The sequence below is a fragment of the Falco punctatus genome, assembly GCF_963210335.1.
Source record: "Falco punctatus genome assembly, chromosome: 9".
In the NCBI taxonomy this organism is placed as follows: Eukaryota; Metazoa; Chordata; class Aves; order Falconiformes; family Falconidae; genus Falco; species Falco punctatus.
This window is the reverse complement of record NC_137589.1, coordinates 21,955,713-21,974,063: the sequence shown is the minus strand read 5'-3', so window position 1 is coordinate 21,974,063 and position 18,351 is coordinate 21,955,713. Positions and strand designations below refer to the sequence as shown.

General features: G+C 38.7%; 1 protein-coding gene across 6 annotated transcripts in view; it reads right to left on the bottom strand.

Moving 5' to 3' along the window:
* The window catches only part of PCDH15 (protocadherin related 15), an 878,455-nt gene that overhangs the window by 164,429 nt on the left and 695,675 nt on the right, over positions 1 to 18,351 (bottom strand). For all 6 annotated transcript variants that reach the window (XM_080401549.1, XM_080401544.1, XM_080401545.1 and 3 more), the window contains 2 exons: positions 15,873 to 16,001; positions 76 to 381 (listed from right to left, as the gene is read on the bottom strand). In XM_080401549.1, coding sequence (XP_080257675.1) covers positions 76 to 381; positions 15,873 to 16,001 — 435 coding nt within the window. The remainder of the gene's footprint in view (positions 1 to 75; positions 382 to 15,872; positions 16,002 to 18,351) is intronic.

Here is an 18,351-nt window from a genome sequence, read left to right as displayed (position 1 = left end):
ACTGACAAGTAAGAACATGCCTAGTATTGCAGAATATTTAAAAAACATAGTCTCTGCTCCATAATGCTTTCTTACCTCTATTCGCAGGAAGACAGTGCCTGGTGGTAGATTTTCGGGCACGCAGACAGTGTAAGAAGCATTAGTAAAAACAGGGCTGTTGTCATCAATATCCAGCACCTTGATAGCTAAAGTTAGTGTTGAACGGCGGGGATCCGCAGCTCCATCTGTTGCTTCAACAATAAGTTCATAATAGTCCCTTACTTCTCTGTTCAGTTTAACTGATGTGTAAATGCTACCGTTTGATGTGATTCGGAAAAGATTGTTGAAGTTTGCCAAACTGTAATGAACTTGACCATTAACACCAGCATCTGCATCTGTAGCCTTAAGAAACAGAAAAAAGAACCATGTTTTAATGCACATTTTAAATACCTACAAGGGACATACCTTCACAGGAGTAACAAGGTAAGCTAGAGTAATATACTACAGAATACTAATCATTGTGTGGCTATTCAGCACTTCTTGTTTGCAGCAGCTTGGGCCTCTCTGATATTTTGCTGAAGATAGAACACCCCACAGAAACAAATCTCTTAATCTGCAGTGACAGAAAGTAGGTTTACTGGGTCCCAACCAGACTTCAGGAGAAAATACACATTTAGTTGCTCAGCCTTGGAGAACTGTGCACTTAAGCAGAAGACAAACTAGATGCTTGTAAAGTCAAGCCCTCAGAAACTTCTAATGCTGAAGCACCTTCAGCATTAGGTGGTGTCTGAGGAGACTATTTATTTTGCAGTTTGATTTAGTGTTTCATTGCTGCCCAAATCATTATGGAGTGCATACTTCAATGAAAGCTGGATGCAGTCAGCAGACAGCTAGAATGGACATGTTAGTTAGAAATTTTCTTTTCACTTAGTATGTTTGTCACATTTAGTGACACTTTAATCCTTGCTCTCTGAAGAACTGCTTAATTTTCTGTAGTTTATCATGTTCTTCAAAATCAAATATTACATTCCATCCTTATTATTCCACAGTCAGAGAAGGCAGATGACTGCATAGAAAACTGTTTAGATTTTGTTCAGTTGTTATCTTTGTTCTCACATACTGAACTATGTCTCAAACTTCAACATCAGCCAAATAATTCTTGCTATTGTATAACTGCCTGTATAGGGATGGACAAAATTCATATGTTTTTCCTAGAGCTACCAGGCTCTCAACATAGTTTGAACACTAACCTGTTATTTTTCCTCCTCTTAATTAAATTACTGCATGATGAATAAGGTTATGTAAATTAAACAACGGACATTCTGTGAGCAAGGTGTTTTCATATATCTGACTTTATAAATAAGGCTACAGACATCTGGCAAGATCATAAAATATTTTCATGTTTTGTTATCAGAACAATTGTCAGAAGTTTCCATGAATGTTTAATTCTGGTGAAGGTGTTCATTGTAAGACTTTGTAATGAAACCATTTATCTTCCCAGAAATCAATTAAAAGTTAATTAAAATTGTTAATAAGAAAAATTTCACTGTGCTTTCCCCCTGCACTACATCAATGTACTAAGCATAATGGCTACAACTTCATAATGACCAGTCTATGGGTAACACATCCTTCTAACCGACATCTTTCTATGTATGGTTGATTTGCTTAGTTTGCAATCAATTCTATTTCCTCCACAGAAATAACTGATTTGGGGCAGAAAGACCTCCCAGATGACAGAGTTCAAAATCACCAGAAAGCCAGTCAAGGATAAAGACACTGGCCCCACTGAAAGAAAAGCAAATCATAGGAACTGCAGAGCTTCTGGATAAGAGACTAACAGGACTATTCACCTGTATAAGACTGAAATGTCCAACACATGCGTGAGGTCAGTCCTCATACTTAGCCTCTCTAATTTAAGCCAAAGCCATACTATAGCAATTAAATTGATAATAAACAGCTGGAGTTAAAAACCAAACAACCAACCCACAAAAGTCTCTAATAGTAATCTTAAATACTACTGCCATTGGAGCCTATGAGAATAAACCAAGTAACATTTTTATTTAAGATTAACTTGGAAGTATGATTTTTTAATAGATAAACTTATTTTTTTAGGAAAGTAAAACAGAATTACCTTCAAATATATGGTAGGTTTTGCAACTTGCTTCCTAAAAACATGACTATGTATGTTGTAAACTCATTTGTGTACATCCTTGGGCATAAACATCTTTTCCACGTTCTGCAGGACTAGCTCGTTTCCAAACAGAATAGCAGGCAAATCATCATTATTATATCTAATTCAACTAGTTGTTACGGTACTACCATAACACTGGTAAGAAGTCAACTAAAGACATGTGAAGAGAAGCGTTAGCTCTACAGATTTTTACATATCTTAGTCCTGTGCTTCCCAAATTCAAATTTCAGAAGGATGCTCTGACTGAACCCTCAAAGAGAAGTTTGCCGCAGTTTGTCCACTAAAATTTCTACCACATGGATTCCCTGATTATCTATGAGGTAAAAAAAAAAAATCAGCTTGTCTCCAAGCTTCCTGCTCTCTCTATGGTGTTACACCAGTGATGACTATGGCCTATTTGCAAAGCCACCGCCCCATGGCTCGGGCACTGCTTCGTTACCCATCTTTGATGAACACCATGTGGAAGCACAGCCATTGAGGAGAAGGGAAAAGCTGAGAAGTTATAACAAGTTGTACGAGCTCTGTCCAATCTACTACCTACAGGCAACTTTGCAACCCTGAGAGGCAGGGAAAGGCCAAAATGTGGTGGCTGCCAAGCCTGTGCCAGGGGCTGCCTTCTCCTGCCCAGACTCCCCTGTTGCACAGCTGAGGGGCTTCTACATCCCCTAACTGCCGTTCCCTGTCCCACGCCTTTTCCTACCCCGCCGAGGTCTCCTCACAGGCTGTGGGGGAGTCTGCTCCGGCACCTCTTCCTCAGTCCGTGCAGGGCTGTTCCTCACTGCTCACAGCCAGGAGTTTTCCCCTTCCTTAATTCTGTTTCCCAGAGGCACGGCCAGAGCTGCAGAGGGAAGGAGCTGCACCCCGTGCAGCCACGGAAGCCACCTGGAACCGGCTTGAACCGGCTGGAACCAGTTGGGTCTGATCTCTCCCCACAGAGACCCCGCAGCCCAGCTGCCAGCCCGAGGCACTGGCACCACATACATGCAGATATATGTTTACAATGGAGATGCATGCTTTTAAAGATTAATAATAGATTTTATTGTGAAAAATGCTTTTAGAAAATGCTATTATCTTACTGAATTAGATCACTTTTACAGTTTAAGATCTCCACTAATTAATATTTTATCACTATAAACTTGAAAAGAGATAAAATACTCCTTATGAATGTGAAAGAAAGAGTTTAATCTGTTTTCTAAAAGAATCCTACCTCAAGGGTATACAAAGTTAACTCCACATGGAAATTGTTTCACAGAGCCTTAAGGACTTGCTGATGGCATGTTTACTATCAGCTCCTGTTTGCAGCTATTGCTCTGTATCAAAACGGATGACCTGAAGTCATCCCAATTTCATCCCCGCACTCTGTCACCAACAGGTACAAGCTGGCATACACGTATTACAAGCCTTGAACAGAAGATAAGGGAGGAGCAGGTCTGCACAACAAGGAGCTGGTCTCTCAGAAAGTCCTGCTTCAAAAAACATAGAATCATTTAGGTTGGAAAAGACCTTTGAGATCAAGCCCAATCGTTAACCCAGGACTGCCAAGGTAATCACCAAACCATGTCCCTAGGTGCCACATCTACATGTCTTTTCAATACCTCTGGGGATGGCGATTCTACTACCTCCCTGAGCAGCCTGTCCCAATGCTTCACCACCCTTCCAGTGGAGATATTTTTTACTAATATGTCAGTTAAACCTCCCCTGGCAGAGCTTGAGGCCATTCCTTCTTGTCCTGTCTCTTGTTACCTGGGAGAAGAGACCGACCCCCACCTGCCCACAGCCCCTGTCAGGCAGCTGGAGAGAGCAACAAGGTCCCCCCTGAGCCCCCTCCTCTCCAGGCTAAACAGCCCCAGGTCCCTCAGCTGCTCCTCATCAGACTTGTGCTCCAGACCCTTCATCAGCCTTGTTGCCCTTCTCTGGACTCATCAGCCCTGCTTGAACCTATCACTACCCTTAAAACAGAAGCTGGCAACATCCCAATAAATTTAATATGATTTGCTCATTACCAACACTGAGCTGAATTACCTGGGCATACAGCTACCAAAGGCGGAGAGAAGCAAGCAATCTATACCTGAGTCCCAAAGAGAAAGCCAATGAGACTGGCAGGACTAAGAAGAGGCAAGAGCACATTCCTACGCCCAATGAATTGCGCAAAGCTTCCAACCACAATTCATCCTCACCAATTTGCACTTAAAAAGTATGGTAAGAATATTGAAGCTTTAGTTGGTAAAGGGCTACCAGATGATGGCAGATCTTAAAAGTAGCTGCAGATCTATTTACAGGCAGAAATCTCTTCACAGCCTTGCAGATGTTCATACAAGAAATGCAGACTTTGTAGAGGCAGCAGGAACAGCAGGTGTGATTGCTGTAGGCAACACAAGTCTTCAAACGCCACAGGGGAGAGAGACACCACAGAAATTGAGACCAAAAAACCCCAAAACAAACAAGAAGAGGGAACAAGCAAAAAGAGGTAGATTTCAAAAGTAACATAAAAGGTTCGAAGATGGGACGATAGTGTCATTGCATCTCAAATGTTGGAGGTGGTAAGAATTTCTGCCAGCACCACTAAAGGCTGAGAGGATCCGAGAGACAGAGCTACATGTGCTGCTTCTGTCATCTCTACTACACAATACCACATGGAGGGGAATACTTGCATATGACCACACACTGAATATGAGCAAGGATGAAAAAATATCCAAATACAAGAGCTGCAAGGAGGTACACCGTCTGCATAACCAGGTGAGCACTCAAAGGATGAGAGGAGAGCTGTTCAGGGTATATGTGTCCTCTCATCACACCCCTTCATTTTGTTCCGAGGGTTATCTGCCACTCAATCTCTGAGCAATACACCCTCAGACAGCCGCTCAACCCACAGCAATCTTGGACTACACCAAGCCTCAGGCTTGCTTCAGTTCAGACCAAGTTTGATGGTCATGGGATGTCCATGTTTGATGGACATTCCAGGCTCTGTCTGAGCTTATGCACAGAGACACTGCAGTTATGAATCCAGGCTTTGTGGGCAAAACTGGCCATGTCAGCCTTTCTAGAAACAGGCACAGTCCTATTTTTAAGGGACTAAGCTCCGTAGGCTGAGCCACAGTACACTACAAATTCACATCAAGAACCTCTCACTGACATTTTGACTCTGCCATCTGCTCCTGACTCTTCTAGTCAATGCCTTCTCCAATCATTCCCCAAATCTACCTGCTAGGAGGTATGAAAGGATGTCAGGGGAGTCTGTCCAGCAACCAGTTCCCTTGTCTTCCTTATAGTTTTCAGCCATAACAATGAAAAACAAACCACATATACTATTTTTCTCTGGGCTACACCATCATTCTTAATAATTTCTTCTATTAGGTAAGGTCCATTAGGAGTAAAAAAGATCACAGCAAACATTGAGCACAAAATTAGCCAGATTTCTTTCTATTCCCTATAGCACAGTCTTTCTCACCCTAGCTTCAAATCATTACAGATCTGATCTTGCATGTATGTGTAGGATACATGAAGAACACATTTTTACCCCCTACGATAAGCCAAAGCTGTCAAAGTTTAGGGCAGCACAAATGACAATCCACATTTCCAAAGCTGATCACTCATTCCTCCCCTGCCATTGTGGGATGTCAGCACCAGGCAAATGAAAAAATAACCTACTCATTTCTGCCATGTTTTCCTGCTAGATTTTTTTCTTGCATCCAGGCCTAACACAAGTCCTCCTTCCCCTCACCCCTACGGTCATCAAAGGAAAGTATCAGTCCAAGTGTCTGTAGAGGCAGAGCCACGTAACAAGCAAGAGAGCAAAAGAGCCTGAGTCACTCTCAGCCATCACATAACACTACTGCAACACCAGAGTCCCCACCCATCATATTACCTACACGATCTGCCAACACATTTTGGTGTTTGACCACTTGCAATCACATGCAACACACTTACTAAATTTTAATAGGAAACTAAGCTGATTTTGCTATTCTGGGTAAAAGAAAAAATAGGAACCACCCCTCCGCATGCTCAGAGGTTTTCCTCTGTTCTTACTGAAACTGGTTCAAGCAGCCTGATAGGCACATTTACTACACCAGTGTTACACAACTGAAGAGCTCATAAATACACTTTAGTCAATGCGATGTAACCAAAAGGGATTTTGTCAGGATAGAGGAGCCTGCTTTACATAGGTCTAAAGTAATCTGCTTCCTTTAAAGTGAGATCATCTGCAGAAGTAAAAATCAGACTTTAAAAAAGAAAAAAACCCAAAACAATCCCTTGCTGACTGGCACCTCTTGCCAATGCCACAAGAGATTCAGAAAGATGAGATGCACATTTCTACCTCTGCCATCTCATTATGATTATTCAGAATTAAGCATGTTCCTCTGAAGAGCCTCTGGTAACTGCTGTTATTCCAGCAGCTCCTCAGATCTACACAACTACTCTCGTTTCCATCTCTCATGGGGCTAACTTATAAAGTACTACATAATAAAAAAACCCTGGAAACCTTGGCATATAAATGAATTATTACTTCTATTTCCCAGAAAATACATCCCACATTTGCTGGAGATACCATAATCTATAAGGTGATAGCCTTTTAAGTTTAAATTTGCATTACTAACTGTGCTTCAACATTACTAGGAAACCCTTCTGAATATAAACCAACAGTGTTCCAGAGTAACAAATTATCTTCCTCCATCTCAAACAGCTTGAAAATACAATTCTGGGAGATCTAAATTACCAAAATATCTCTTGAAGGATCATTAACTCTGAAATATAATGACAAGTGCTTAAATGTCAACAATATTAATTATATCATTATCATTCTTTTCAAAAGAAACCTCATACTAATATCCACAAATCTTGCTCACAATGGGTAACAGGATTTAGGCAGGTTAATTGGGGATTTATGCACAAACTGCTGGAGCTGGAAAACAGCAAAATAAGGCAGTGTGGTATTATTCATAACTTCTCTATAAAGCAGCAGCAAACATGACAGGTATCCCCCCATTAAAACTGCAAGCTGAAACACTTCTTGGGGACCACTTTTCCACCAACCCAACTTCCTTCAGATTAAATTTTCCTTCAGGTCATCTTCAGGCACAGAAGCTCCCCATGATCCCTAGCCACTCCAACAAAAGCTCCTGATCTCTGACAGCCTCTCCAGTTTTCCAGCAAACACGGCAGCTTGAGGGGGATAGAAACTGTGCTGGAGGATACTGCTTTTGGTGTTTGGATTTGGGTTATTGCTTTCATAGATTATAACGTGATTTGTTTATTATTATGGGTTTAATGGGTTTATTATTATGGGTTTAGTTTTTTACTATTATGTTTTTTAAAGATTCCCAAGCCTATCAGTTGTGTCAAATAGCAGATCAAGTGTGGGTGGGAGTGCTAAATTCGATTTTGTGCTTGATATTTGAAACATTTCTGACCTCTTGGTTTTTATTTTAAGATATTTTAAGGAGGGAAAATCAGTCACCCATAAAAGTTCAGACTTTTCCTTCTTCCCTAAATTTCAGAAAGGCTGTTCCTCTCTTTCATTTCTTTTTGGCTGTTTTTACAGTCTTTCTTTTCCCTATTCCATTCATTACATGCTCTAAGCAAAGGAAAAGGTACCAACAGTTCTGGAAGATTTCTGTCAGTTGAACTCAAAACAATGGTCAAAAGAAGTAAGGAAAAGAGGAAATACTTTTGTCCTCCCAGTGTTGTCAGTAGTTTTGTGCACACACTTTTCTCTTGCTTCTCGCAGTTAGATTAAGTAATCATGCTCCTAAACATGTACAGCATTGCTGCATGCCCATTACAGATAGTTGCAATACTCCCTTGCAGCCCTAAAACTTACAAGTGTTCATTTCTGCAGAACTTCCTACAAAATTGACGTTTAAGTTACATTTTTAATATGAAGGAAAAAAAAAAAGAATTATTTTACAGACTTGCAGGATTAAAGGGCTGCAGGTTTGTATGAATTTCATATAAGAAATTATATAAAGCTTTTATTCTGTGTTCATGCTCAACCAAAAGTACACACAAGACGTTTTAACTTACTTGATTCTGCTATATCATTTCTGACATGCTACAATACTTAATGTTACACTGAAAAAAAGAGACAGAGGCTTAGTTACAATTTATGATGAATCTTTAAATGTTCTGAAATATTGGCCTGCACAAAATGACTTGATGAAGGAACATGATATAAAGAATATAAAATAAAATTGTACATTGTAATATCGGGGGGTGGTTGGGGGGGGTGGAGTGCAAATTAATGATCTATCTCTGGCTGGGGCGGTCCAAAAATTGGGGAGGCAAAAATGAAACTCAGAAGCAGCACCCTTAAATTTTGGCTATCTGGAAATTTCAAGGCAACTCCTAATTCTTTAGGACAATAAACTAATGCCTTACACACACGCTTTTGAAAAACACTACGGGTTTCATGTATATCCTCCAGAAACTTCTCAAAAGAAAAAGTATCTTATTGACCTACCAAGTCATTCCAGCTCACTATTTTTCTCATAACTATACTAAGAGTAATTTGTTAGGGTAAAGGTAACACATGGTAAATTTTCAAATACTGACCAATTTTAACCATTATACAAGACAGGAAAACATTTGATAATTACTTTCATAGTCAATGCTAATTCCAGTGCATCTGGAGAGTTAGTTTGGAAACCAATTAAATGTGACTCTAAATAAAGCCACACAGTAAGAACAGTTAAATGCTACAAGCAAATATAAATTAAAATAAATGAAAATCGGAAAACTCAGGGCTGCAAGAACATGATTTAATGGACTGGTGAACCTCCTACAAAAGTTAATCACATTGTAACACTTAAAAATAGTCAAGCTTTCTTCAGCCTGGCACGCAACCAAATCCTATATTTAGAGACTTGCACTGCCTGTTTTTACTTGAAAGATTATTTGAAATTTTGCTTTCATGATAAGTATGTTCTTTGGCAACGATATGACCAAGCAATTCAGAGATTAAACCAATGAATATACATACTAGAAAAACTAAACCCCAAAGCTTTCTAAGTCACAGATTAAATATATAGCTTAAAATCTTCACATTTAGCCAGGCTTTCAAACATTTCTCTAACATGTTCATCTATTTTAAAGTTATTTTTGTAATTTCCCTAGACCTCTGGTTCTCCTTATAAGCCCAACTAATTAGAGAACATTAGAATAACAGCAAACTTTGAAACTACCTTTCTCACTGGTCAGACTTTTAAAACTCTCTCGGTTGCATTCTGTTGTCTTCTCTTTTTCACATAAGAATAGTTAAAGGAAATTAGTTTTCTTGTATCAATAACAGATATCAAGGCCACAAGGTCTGTGTATTAGAAAAAAGACTCCTGACATGTATCACAAAACATGTCTGCATCTTCTTCTACCAGGCAGTCTTCAAAAAAGGAATCACTAATCTAGTCACAGAAGAACATGTATCATGAGAGACTGCAGTCAAAAGTTAGCAGGCCCAATACAAACCACTATAATTTGTAAGCTCAGGAAAACCGTAATTTCTTATCCTAGTGGCAGAAATCTGAACAGTCAAATCTAAACGGAATCACCTATCAAAATACTAAATGGGCATGTATTAGAGACATGAAATGACCGATTCAGAAGATTTAGTATGGCATCAGGCTGAAATAGATAAAAGGGCTTAAAAACACACCAGGATGCAACGTGTCAGGCACAAAAAAAAGTAAGAATTCCTTTCATACAGAAATATCTGGAACTCTCAAATGATCAGTTGCTCCAAATATGAAAATGGTTGAAATGTTCCTCTGATAACAAGTATCAGAATTTCGACTGGGTTAAAGCACAAATGTTATTACTCTGAATATAAATATGCAAATTAATGCACAAATACAGCATTGCAAACAGGAAAGACAAGAGTACAGCTTTCGAAATTTTGTTTTAAAAGTTACCCCATGTTATGGGTGGCAAGGAGCTTTTTAAACCTATTTCATCTGTGTGTTAAGCTCACCTAAGTTCAAATAACCACTGTAAAGCTGGGGGGAGTGTGACGGCAGCCACATGCTGTGAAATACCTTCCAGTAATTTACAATTTTGCAACCCCTTAGGGTGTCAGCAGAAAGAAATTAATCCTGCCTAGTACTGTTGGTCTAAGACAGAAAAAACCTGCACAAATCTACAAATGCATCTATTCCTTCTTACGTCCCACAGGTTTGGACTTGAAACATCTATCTTGTTTTAAGGGGGTGAATGAATTTGTTTGTTAATGAACAGGTGAAAACCCAACTAGAAGCACATGGGATGATGACATTGACTTCAACACTGGCTGTCATTTCATAGCTTCTCACCATCTAAGTAGAGATGCAGCCTTTAAGAATTATTGTAACAGCTGATCATAAAATCTGAGAGACTGTAAGTGGGAAGAAAAGTAAGATTAAATTAAAATATATAGCGAATATTATTCATAGAAGTTAACCATTTTCTGCATTTCTCATCCTTCTTAGATATCCCTTTCCAGGACAGAAGGAAGATATTCCCCAAGACTTACCATTTTGAGGAAAGTAAGGAGCATATCATGTAGCTTAAACCAAAAACAAATCCTAGCATCTCTTCTGCATGCAACTTTTAAAGCAGCGTTCAGTCAAGCTGACATGAGTCTGCCCTATCATGTGCATGCAAAAGATTAAAGGCAGACCCTGTGGATGCAGTGATCCAGAGAAGCTACAGTTCTTTCACCCTGATCAGGTATTAGTGGCTGACAAAACTGATACAGGCTGGTTAAGGAGCGAGAATAAAAGCACACAACAGGACTGAGCATATCTATGCCCTATTGGAAATACTCTCCCCTTGACACATCTTGTCTGACATGAAACTATGAAAGTCTTTATATCATTAGCATCTGTATAAGGTTCTTAAGGGAGATGGTGATGAAAGTGTTACTAAAGGCCTCTCTAACCTACCATGTAGACAACTTTCTTAATAAGCTTAGAGGGAAATGATACCACAAAGGCCCTATCAAAATGACCTTGTGATCACTTACAAGAAACTACATGAAGTTACAGAAATGAGCACAAGTAGATGCTCAGGAATAGCAGTTTAAGAGCTATTTTGCACTGGCAGACTGCACCTCATTCCTACACACACAGACCACACACAGTGGCAGTGACACCACTAAATGGTAACAGATACATTACTGATACAGATGCACACATTGCAACCAAATACAAAAGCCCCAGTTTTCTCTGATTTTGCTTCATCTGCCACGTTATGATTCTCCGATTTTAGATTCTGATGAATTTCTAATGGATTCTGACTTTAAAATCCTAGCTGCTCGTAATGTTTTTACATAGATCTGACAAATTCAGAGTATGTTGTTAGGTAATGTATTATGCAGTGAGCAGTAGTCACGGACTCATGCTGGGTATTTGATTTACTTCAGAGGCTGTGATTTTACTCTTCCCCAAAGGCTTAATTCCTTTCCCTCATAGACTGTCCTCTCCTGGCAATAAAACTCTCTTTCTTCTGGTCTCATTGTTTTTCCTCCACCTCTAATTTTCCTACAAGTTGTCTAAAGGTACAGGAGACTTGAAAACTTAACTTCAGAAGCTGGTATTTTTAGTACAGGAAAGGCATAATCTACAGCACGGGTTGTGGGAAATCATACCCTGTTCTATGAGCCTTCATGCAGAAAACATGACAATGGTGATTTTGGTAAAGCGAGATTCCTTTCTAGGCTTTTTACAACAAAATCCTGTAATGTAATACCTCATCAGCATTTGAAGCAGTTTTCTTGTATACAGAAACACAGAATCATGTAGTTGTAAGGGATCTCCAGAAGTCGTTTAGTCCAACACAATAAGCCTTACCAACATCTGTAAAACTTAAGCTTTACATCATGAGACTTGCAGGGTTTATCACCTTATGAATTTAAATAAAAACAGAAGCTTGTAAGAATTCACTGATATTCACAGACAGAAATCCGTTAGGAAATTTGTGTCATCATTATATTTGATAAGCAATCAAAAGTGACAGTTTGCTTCTTAACACATTTAAAATACTTCTATACCATTAAAAGAAATGCCTAGATTCAGTAGACTGGTTCATATATGCTGTCTCTGTCTCTCTCACTTGTCTTACAGTTTTGCCTTGCTTTGTTCTGTAGCGGACGGATGCTATTGGATATATACCACAGGTATGAATTTACATTTATTACATAAATAGAAACCCAAATATTTCCATTGTACAATACAATCAAAGAAAGTCCTCCAAAGCTCACTTTTCCAATAGGTAGAACAGCTCCATCTTAAAGAGTAACTTACTTTCTTTAAGCATTTATTTTCTCATTTAAAAAAAAGAAGCAGATGACAGGTATTTCACACTGTTTGCAAACTGCTTTCCTTATTGGAGCTTATATATACTGTCTCCATTTTAGGAAAGACCTAAGGTCCAATGATACTTGAACATCTGATTAGGGGTTGGTTTGTCCACTGCCATGTAATTATTTATCCATACTTTCCTTCTCATTTCTTTTCATGCTGCCATCTCCCCTTGATACCAACATGTTCATGTTGGAGATTTCAAACAGTGCTGATCAAGTGACACAAAAATATGGCTACAATAAACAAACAATGGGTTTGTGTGAAAAAAATTGGGTAAATATAAAAAACATGAATAAAAACTGCAGTTGATTTGTTTCCTCTCCTGAGCCCCATCAGGTCAACAACTTATTTAACCACAGACTGCATTTTTTAAGTCTGTAAAAAACTGTCTTTCACTGAACATGAATGTGATCCTGCTTGCAGATTTTGCAGTTGACACATTGATCTCCAACCGAAAGTCCATTTCACTTTTTTACCTCCTATGCACCCACTCTTGATAAATAGTACACTGTACAATGCAAATAAATCAGATGTCCTGTCTTCAGCAAAACCTCAGCTCTTTTATTGGACTGCAGTAGACAATAAGGTGGGCTGAATTTTATTTTCAAGTTTCCCATTTGAAGCTTCTTGTTTCCTGTTGGTCTTTTGTAAAGAACTTCATGCATCAGTTCTCCTCCTGTCTGGCTGGGAGATCCCCATGATCAGACATGAAAGAACAGCAGGGAATCTAATACACCTCCAACTGCCCCAATTTAGACAACACTGTATAAAATAAAAGGTATTTGAAATACATCCGCTACACTTCCAGCCTTATCCTTTCTAGCTTTTGTTCTTTTAATCTTCAGTATGCTCCTCAAATCCCCACAGGCTGCACTCCTACAGCAGTGCTGTCAGGAACTCCAGCTGGCAGACAAAGAGCCATCGGAATGGCAGAGAGCGAGAGCACTTCAGAGTGTGAATACTGCCTCCCTGTCCATAACAGCCCTCCCTCCCCTCTTCAAGAGAAAAATCTTTCATTGCCCTTTCTCTGTATCTCCTTGGGAAACAAATTCCCAAATGTTACTTAAGCTCCTAGTGGAACCCCTTTTTATGTTCAACCTTCCCACTCAAGCACAGAAATCTCTTGTCTGCGGCAGGAGTTATTCATGGGAGTGTTTGACCTATCTGTTTTATACCACAATTTGCTTATAACCTTACCTATATTAGTGAAAAGGGAACAAAGGGAGGGTCTTGAATGTGATCAATCACTTGTTTAGAATAGATGAGCAGACAAGAAACATTAAGTTTTTAGTCTCAGGAGAGGAAAAAAAGCCCATTTAGAAAGTCAAGAATGGGAAAAACACTTCAATAGCTTTTCACATGTTAGCTAGACTATTTCTAGCATTTTAATATAGGTACTGATAAATACGCTTTACTTTTACCTTTCTCCTTATCAACATTATAAAATAAATCTCCAGACCTACCAGTATTACTATCATGTTAACTGGCAGTGTGGGGGAGCTAATAATCAAATCATGTAATTATTGATTTTGGTGGATCATACATGAATGAAATAATGGATTTAACTATAAAATACATTCAAATAATAAGCTGATTAGAAACAAGATTAATTCAGTTGTGAGGGACCTCTGGAAGTTTGGTCAACTTTCAGCATCCAGGTCATTGCTTATGTCTTATTCCATTAAGCAGCCCATACCTTCATCTTCTACTGTGAGTAGTGCTTTCCTCCCCTTGACTGACACTGGGCTCAGGCAGCTAATGATCCTGATACTGCACTTACCCTTTATTATTGCATATAATTAAACCCCATACTTTTTTATTAAAAAAAACCTGAGGCAACAGTAGCTCAGCACCTTTTCCATATACTTTGCCACTAGCTTCTCTGTCTCTGTAGAGCACGAGGGGCCATATCATCTTCAGTTCTGAGGCAAATAATCTCTTGCTGTATTTTTCCCCATGCAGAATGGGAAGCTGACATTCAAAAAGGGAGACACCACAAACCCACAAATTTTACTGTTTTTTAAATCTTTCACATCACTGCTTACTCCGGTGAATTTCAAGTTTCTGTTTGAAATTAATATAGTAAAAGACATTCTTTCTGAAAAGCAAGCTTGCCAGTCAGCAGCTTAATTCCTGGTAGTGAAAACACATGACAGAATAAGGAGTATCTTCTTTTATCAGGCTATTTTCATCTATAACAGGCCTTTATATTTAAATCACATTATGGCTTCTATACAAAATGTATTCCCGTACAAACCTCTCCTACAGTTACTGTGGTTCTAAGGTACTGTGAAGCACAACACAACAAAAGCTATTTCAGTTTTTAAAGAACAATATCCTCAAACAACATAGCTACACCTCAATGCTCATCATCATTATTTCAATAATCTCACTGAAGGCAGAAAAAGTTTCAAATGCCCAAATCACTCTTTTCTATACTATCTATTTGCATTTGTGAATATGAAACAGCAGAAATTACATCCAGTACTTGTGCTGTAAAGCAAAAGATTTTTCTGTCCACGGACTGGGAATTAGGACTGGTGATAAACATGACAATAAATCATACAACGAGTTTCTGTCATTCAACAACTATGCATAAGCTATCACAAGACTTCATTTAATATTTTCATTTCAATACAACTTAGAAATTATACTAATTTGTAAGACAGAGAGGTTCTGTTGCAATAACTTGTTTTATTCTAGTTCCATCTAAGCTAAAAATAGACCCAAGCTAGTGTTTGAAAAGCTTATTGCACCTTGAGGGCACTCAGCAAAACACAAAATGGGTTTTAAAGATATTTGGTACTGATCTGAAATATCACATTTGTGCATCTTAGGATGAAAAATGACCACACAAGATGAACAAAATGACAAAATCCAAAGCAATAATGCATTAATTTATGGAAACTTATTTAATTGCAGGGATCCTAATTTCTGTATGTCCGAGGCTTTAAAACAACCTTTGATGTTGCTGGTATTTCAGCACAGCATAACGAAAGTAAGCGGTAGGGGAACTGTAATCTTTGTCAATGCTGATAAAAGTTAATTCCTTTGAAAATTACACCTGAGCTTGGACAGCTTCAGAGCAGTACCTACCTTCATATAAGGAAGCTTTTACAGTGTTGTGTCTTCAAAAACATTTTTTTAATGTGCTACTTTTAAATGAAAAAAACTTTCTAGTTATTAAGCATAGAGAAAAACAGTTCTGTATTTTAAGCTTAAAAAGCAACTTTGTTAGCATAAATGCATCTGACAATAGATAGTCTGCATTTAAACCTAAGTCATTTTGATGTGAGTGTGTCTAAGGTACAATAATTTTGTGCTCTTTGGGGTAATAAAATAAACAATTTAACCCTGCACAGTTAATAACTTACCCTTACTTGACCAACAAAAGCATTAGCTTCCTCTTCCACTACAGACAGGTTTTTAGGTAGAAACATATCAAAAACTGGTCCGTTGTCATTTACATCCGTCACCACAATATTAACAGTAGCAGTTGAGGTCTACAGAAAAAGATAACATTATGAACAAATTATCTTTATTTTACAATTTCACAGATGAGAACTGATCAGCAACCTTACTGACATGTATTGGACCCATCCAGTACAGAAGCACAGGTAAAAAGGTTGTTGATGTTTTTTCACATGTTTTTGTGAAACAGGTAGGATTATTCATTTGAAGAGTTTCTTTTTACCTTTCTTGTAAGACAAAACAGGGTCAAGACTGAATAATATATTAGAGATGCATGAAGGACATCAGATACATTTTTTCTTATATGGTATTTTGAGGATTTAAGGATCTTCCATTCTGGGAGGGGGTGGGGAATCTAGAAATATAAAAATGTGCCAAAAATACAAATCCAGAAAGAAATTACTTATTTTACTAATCAAAATATGCTACCGTGATGATTAGCTTAGACGATTAGTCACCCTCTTTGCTGGCACAATCATGCTACCCAGCTCAGCTGGCCTTAGCTCAGAGATCTCTGTATCATCCTTCACCCACATCATGCTGACATCCTATTAACCGTTACCACGTGAACTTTAACATACAGAGAGGTGCCCAGCAGGAACAGCATAATTCAGTATATTTAACACATAAAATTTCAACAAAACGTGTCTGTGCTCCCTACTGAAATTTTCTATTCAAATTGAAACGATTGGAGAGTGAAATACTTTGCCGACCTTCACAGCTTGAGTCAGATCCCTTTTCACTGGTTCTGTATACTGTTTCAGACACAAAACACCACGTTATTGTACTTTATAAATTATTGTATTTTAAATTAATTCAACACATGCTAACACTTTTACTACCAGAGATACTTTTTACTCCATAAATTCAAATCCACCACAACAGCAAGTACCATTGAGAACTGTAGCTTCAAGTTTATTACAGTTTAAGATTGTAATGGAAACAGATACATCAACTAACACTAGCTATTTCATGCAGTTATTTATTTCAGAATATGCTGAAGCACTGCATCTCTTCCCTGTTTCTCAAGTTTAACAGTTTTGCACTGAGGTGAAATACCTCTGTTTGAGCCTCATGAATTTAAACATTGTGGCAAGAGCAACAAAAACATGCCTTTGTTTTTTACCCTATAAATAATAACTACAGAAAAGCGGAGACTAATAATGCAAGTTTCTGTGGCCTCTGACACAGGTTGCAAAAAGAAGGAATGAACAGTACTCTTCACCCACCAGAGAAAACAGAAGCACTTCTAGGCAAAAAACATGTTGAGGAGGATTGAAATTATATACCAAGGACAGCCTTTCATTGCCAGAACAGAGAAGCATGGGCACAGACAGTGCAGGGAAGGTATAGCATCTTCCCCAGGAGCAAGATGCACTAATATCTGGCATGACCGATAGTGATGTAAATTGATGCTGATGCTGTGGCGGAGCAGTGGAGGGGCAGGCTAACCTGGTATTGTAACACAGTATCATTAGTGTATGAATGCTTCCTTCAGCATTTCATGCAGTTCGTATGGAAAGAAAATAAAATTATCTTACTCTAAAAACAGCCTGTTAAGCAAGTAGAATAAGGGAGAGAGATGCCAGAAAGAAACACACGTGAAGTTTAACACTGATGCTTTACTGCTGCAGAGTGCAAATGCTGGTTGTCCACTGTTTTGTACTGTTCCCCCAGTGACAGTAATATTGTAATGATGTCTATGCTGCAGCCACTGCTACTGTGAAGTGCAGTGTAAAATAAAACACAGGGTATTAAATCAGCTTTCCTGTGCTCTATTGAGATGCCTACTGATACTGAACTACTTTGCATTGAGCTACATTGGGGGAAATCTATATGACATTACAGTCACAGCAATTGCACGGTGCAGACATAATCCCTGAAAGTCCCTTGCTTTAGGCACAAGACTCACCAACCTGTTAGAAAGTGGCACCTCACAGGTTTCATAAAGAAACCTGTAACCATCCTCCCTTAAAAAACAAAAAAGGCTGAATGTAAACCTGCATCTTTGTGTGCCTTTTCTGAAGCATCTTCTGGTGCAATACCACCCATGCAACAAACCTCAAGCAGTTTTACACCCTCACAGGTCCGTGCACTAACTGCCCACAATAAATGTGGAATATTGTCTCATTTTTATTAAGGGGCAAGCTCCTTGTATCTGCCACATAGGAAAAGCACTTGCAAAGGACAACTAATATACTCACTGTCTTAATAGCATTTGGTCACACTTTCATTGCTGTGTCACCAGTTCAGTCTGATAACTTACTCTCTGCAGGAGAGATCCTGTAACAGGTCAATCTCTTTCACCTTCCAAATCCTCAGACTCGGCAAGCAGCCCAGTCACCAGCACTGGAGTCAGCTGCCTCTTTTCATGGCTATAAA